The 4067-nt window shown below is 37.7% G+C and overlaps 1 protein-coding gene across 1 annotated transcript; it reads left to right on the top strand.

Moving 5' to 3' along the window:
* Positions 1-3380, top strand: LOC127753846 (uncharacterized). The gene is made up of 4 exons (XM_052279293.1): positions 1-84; positions 164-292; positions 1853-2009; positions 2967-3380. The coding sequence occupies exons 1-4, from the start codon at positions 1-3 to the stop codon at positions 3242-3244; spliced, it is 648 nt and encodes a 215-aa protein (XP_052135253.1). The 3' UTR covers positions 3245-3380.
* Positions 3381-4067: the final 687 nt, after the last annotated feature.

Below are 4067 nucleotides of genomic sequence, written 5' to 3'. Positions count from 1 at the left end.
ATGGCCGATAGCTCGTCGCCGCCGCTGCCGCCGCCGTCCTTCCTTGGCTATCTCAACCACTACTCCGGCGGCTTCCCGGCGCCGGTAATGCATCTCTCAGTGGTTCGGGTGATCGAATCAATTAGGTGTGTTTAGCTATGGATTATTATTTATGGTTGTTCAGGCATACGGAATGGGAGGTCGCGGCGAGCTTGTGATGACGGTGAGCGGCGGCGGGTCGCCGGAGAACGCCGTGGTGTGGACGACGGTCGCCGAGCCGGGGCACTGGTTCTACGTGCCACCGTCGGGACAGGTAGAAATCGTCGCATTATTAATTCATTAATTATCAATTGATTATTTGTTTTATAGTTGTAGAAATGATTTGGTGTGTGTATATTGTTCTATCTTTTTCTCCCCAAAAAGGTTTTTTTTTTTTTACCACATTCACATGATTGATATGCATACATGCATGCACTGACCGTTGTAACTAATTAGTACTCCCTCCGTTTCATGTTACAAGTTGCTAGGACTTTTTTTCTAGTCAAACTTTTTAAAATTTAATTAAGTTTATCGGAAAATTTAGTAATATTTTTAATATAAAATAAACTGTCGGACCCAAGGTCACAGACAGGATTGGGGATAGACGGGAGAACACCCTTTTCCCGCCTATCCTTGGAAATGAGCCCGAACACAAAATACACGTCCTTTTACCAATAAGATTTCTATATTCTGATATATCCCCTTTTGCTACAGGCTTTTTGGCTATTTTATATAATTCATAGCTATACATATGAGATTACAATTGTGCCCCCACTGAGCCCATGTAAGATTATAATTGTGCCTCTGCCATATCAGCAATCCTGAGAGCATTTTGGTACATTTCGGGGGTCATTATAGTCTTTCGGTGCCAGCTAGTTGGAGTGGTTAAGTGGTCCCCGGGAATCTTCTCAGATAGCTCACCTGTCATTAACTCAGATAACACTTAAAACATATGATTTGGCTTAGTAACAAAAACTTGCTCGAATAGTGTTTTCCAACTCGAATAGTATTTTACTGTTTTCATGGTCGAATGGCACTTTTCCACTTGGACACTTAGAATAAAAAACTCAACCTCTTTCTCCTTAGTGTTTTGACCGGATAAGGAGGGATGGTGGTGACCCCTGCTACAACATAAACATATTATCACAATATATTTAACGTTTTATTTAATGAAATTAATTTGATGTTGTAAATATTACTAATTTTTTCTATAAATTTAATTAAATTAAAATAAGTTTTACTAATAAAAAAGTTAAAATGACTTATAATAAAACAAAGAAAGTATTATATTTAGCTGACGTGCAGTGAAACCTGTAATCTGATTTACCTTTTAATTGTGACCCAAGATATTAGTACTGTAAATCTAGTGTGAAACTGTGAATTAATTAATACATCAAGAAAAGAAAGAAAAGAAGTTCCATGGCAAAGGTCAATTATATAGCTACTGCTTGCAGTGCAAATCGACGAGTAACTCGGTCACAGTTCAATTAGTATCTTTTACGTTAGTTGCTTTTCAAAGATGAGCTAATTAAGCTATTACTAGCCAAGATATATAAGAGTAAGATTCAATAACTAGGTTGAGTGTGAATAAATATCCAAGATTAGAAGTGAAATGAAAATGAAGAGAACCAGAAAACATGCGTAATTAGTGTGATTAAGCTAGGTTGAGCAATTAATTAATTCACGACCAATCTCTACCTTAATTACTGTATTATTTTCAGGCTTTTATTTCCATTTTACTTGTAATCTTAGATACATTAATTGGCACGCTCGATTTGGTAATACCATCTTTTTTATATGTATGCGTATTGTACTAATTTTTCTTTCTATATAGTATGGCGGCGCTATCATGATCAATTCTGCGGCGGTGACTGGTGACGCCACCGGCATCACCGGTACTGGCATTGGCACCGGCGTGTTCATACCGGAGCGGCCTCGCATCCGCAGGATGAAGCATCCAATCAATTGGGTCCCCTGGGTGCCCGATAGAGGTATATATATAGAGAGATGCACTTCCTACTTAGGCCGTGTTATTTTGGAGGGGTTGGAACTCTCATATCTACACGAAAGACGGAGCGATAAGATTCATACATGATTAATTAAGTATTAGCTATAAAAAACTTAAAAATAGATTAATATGATTTTTTAAAAATAACTTTTCTATATAAAATTTTTGCAAAACGCATACCGTTTAGTAGTTTGAAAAGCGTGTACGTGGAAAATTAGGGAGATGAGTTGGGAACTGGTAGGAAAGAACACATCCTAAGTATTGGTGCGTGTGATTCCAGCGTTGAGGTTCCGTGCATGATTCTCAATATGCTCATATTTTTCAATCTCAACATGCTGACCCTTTCTTCTTACTTATTCGACACTAAGTTTTTCGTTAGTTGTCTAGTGTTTTTTTAGAGAGGTATATATATATGGTCATTTTTCACCAAAGATAGATGATATATATAGCTCTACGGATTTAGGATGGTTTCAATGTTTTTAATGCATGAATTCGTTTGAATTACTGGAGATTAGGCTTACTATTCCGTCCTAGAAAAAAGCAAATCCTAACTACAAACCTGGACACATATATGTCCAGGTTTATAGTTAGGATTGGATTCTTTTTGGGACAGACGGGGTAGATCAATGTAGGATATATAGGCTCTTTTTTTTTAATAATGGGAATCCCGACATTTGCTAAATTAAGGATATATGTTTGTGACACTATTTTTGTTAAGAATACTATATTGTAGTGCATTGTTGTGAAAACGTGACATGTTATCAAAGTGAATACTACTCCTTCCGTTTTAAATTATAAGTCATTTTGATTTTGGTCAAAATCAAATTGCTAAAATTTAACTTTGGTCGAAGTCAAAAACGACTTATAATCTGAAACAGAGAGAATAATGTACTGCATTATTGTTTACACGCACATGCCATGGAACTACCACCAACTGCAGGTGGCAATGGCAGGAGGCCTGAACTGAAGACTTCAAATGCAAGCAAGGGCAAAGGGATACAAATGAGTTATGCTGCTGCTGTGAAGACTGCAGGTCCAAGCCATGAAGCTGTGAGGGCAAATCAAAGCAAGCAGGGACACAAGTTTTCACGGCAGAAGAAGAGTGCGGCAACGGCGGCGGTGGAAGCGCCGGCACCGGAGAAGAAGGAGGAGGCAACGGCTACTACGGTGGAGGACATCCCGGAGCTGGCGCTGCTGCCGGAAGAATGGGTCTACTGATCGACCAAATAATCTCTCCCAATGATCACTAGATGATGGTGAATAAGAGCTAGAGCCATTGTTTGATGCATTTGATTTCTGTCATTGGTGTACTTGTTTTGCTAGACAAGTAAACATGAATAAATGGTGATGGATAATAAGCATCCAGAATATATGGATCAAAATTCAAAATATATGCGTGTTGTCTTTTGGAACATCAAAGTGTCTACAAATTTCTTTCATGTGCCCTTAATCATATAGTATATATGGAACTAAAAAGTGTGATCAACGCACCTTCCCATAGAAAAGTGTGATCAACATTATCCTGATTGATCAACACTCTCTATACAAACGTTGACCAACACTATAAAAAACAAACATTGCATGTATATATTATTCCGAACTAACAATTTCATTCCTGTATGTTTTTAACAAAATAATCACATATTCACACGTTCGACAGATAAAAGACTTGAGTGGAAAATGAAAAAGGGGTACTCACTAGACTACATAATTGATATATATGTACAAAGCTAGAAGACAATGATGACTCCTGTGGTTGGAAAAATTCGACACATTAGAGTGGATATAACCCCGCACATGTGGAGTTAACAATAAAATCACAAAGTCAATAGAGATAACAAAAGATTAACAAGAAAACAAAGACAATAAAAGAGCATAAACAACAATACTAGAAAGGACGGCTCACCAGAAAGGGAGGGATCGTTGGTACACACAATTACTAGCATCACTTAAATGTATTGCGAACAGTCATGAACCCAAGTTGCAATATTGCACAAGCAAGAGAAGTCAACCATATAAGTAGAGAGAACAGAGCCGAAGA

Source organism: Oryza glaberrima, chromosome 11 (assembly GCF_000147395.1).
Source record: "Oryza glaberrima chromosome 11, OglaRS2, whole genome shotgun sequence".
Classification (NCBI taxonomy): Eukaryota; Viridiplantae; Streptophyta; class Magnoliopsida; order Poales; family Poaceae; genus Oryza; species Oryza glaberrima.
This window is presented reverse-complemented; position numbering and strand designations above follow the sequence as displayed.

What these genes read in the sequence shown, in the direction of transcription:
- LOC127753846 (XM_052279293.1), top strand. Translation starts at nt 1, where the DNA reads ATGGCCGATAGCTCGTCGCCGCCGCTGCCGCCGCCGTCCTTCCTTGGC. An exon ending in CCGGCGGCTTCCCGGCGCCG is followed by an intron (nt 85 to 163) that starts GTAATGCATCTC and finishes ATGGTTGTTCAG; the next exon opens with GCATACGGAATGGGAGGTCG. An exon ending in CCCCTGGGTGCCCGATAGAG is followed by an intron (nt 2,010 to 2,966) that starts GTATATATATAG and finishes CACCAACTGCAG; the next exon opens with GTGGCAATGGCAGGAGGCCT.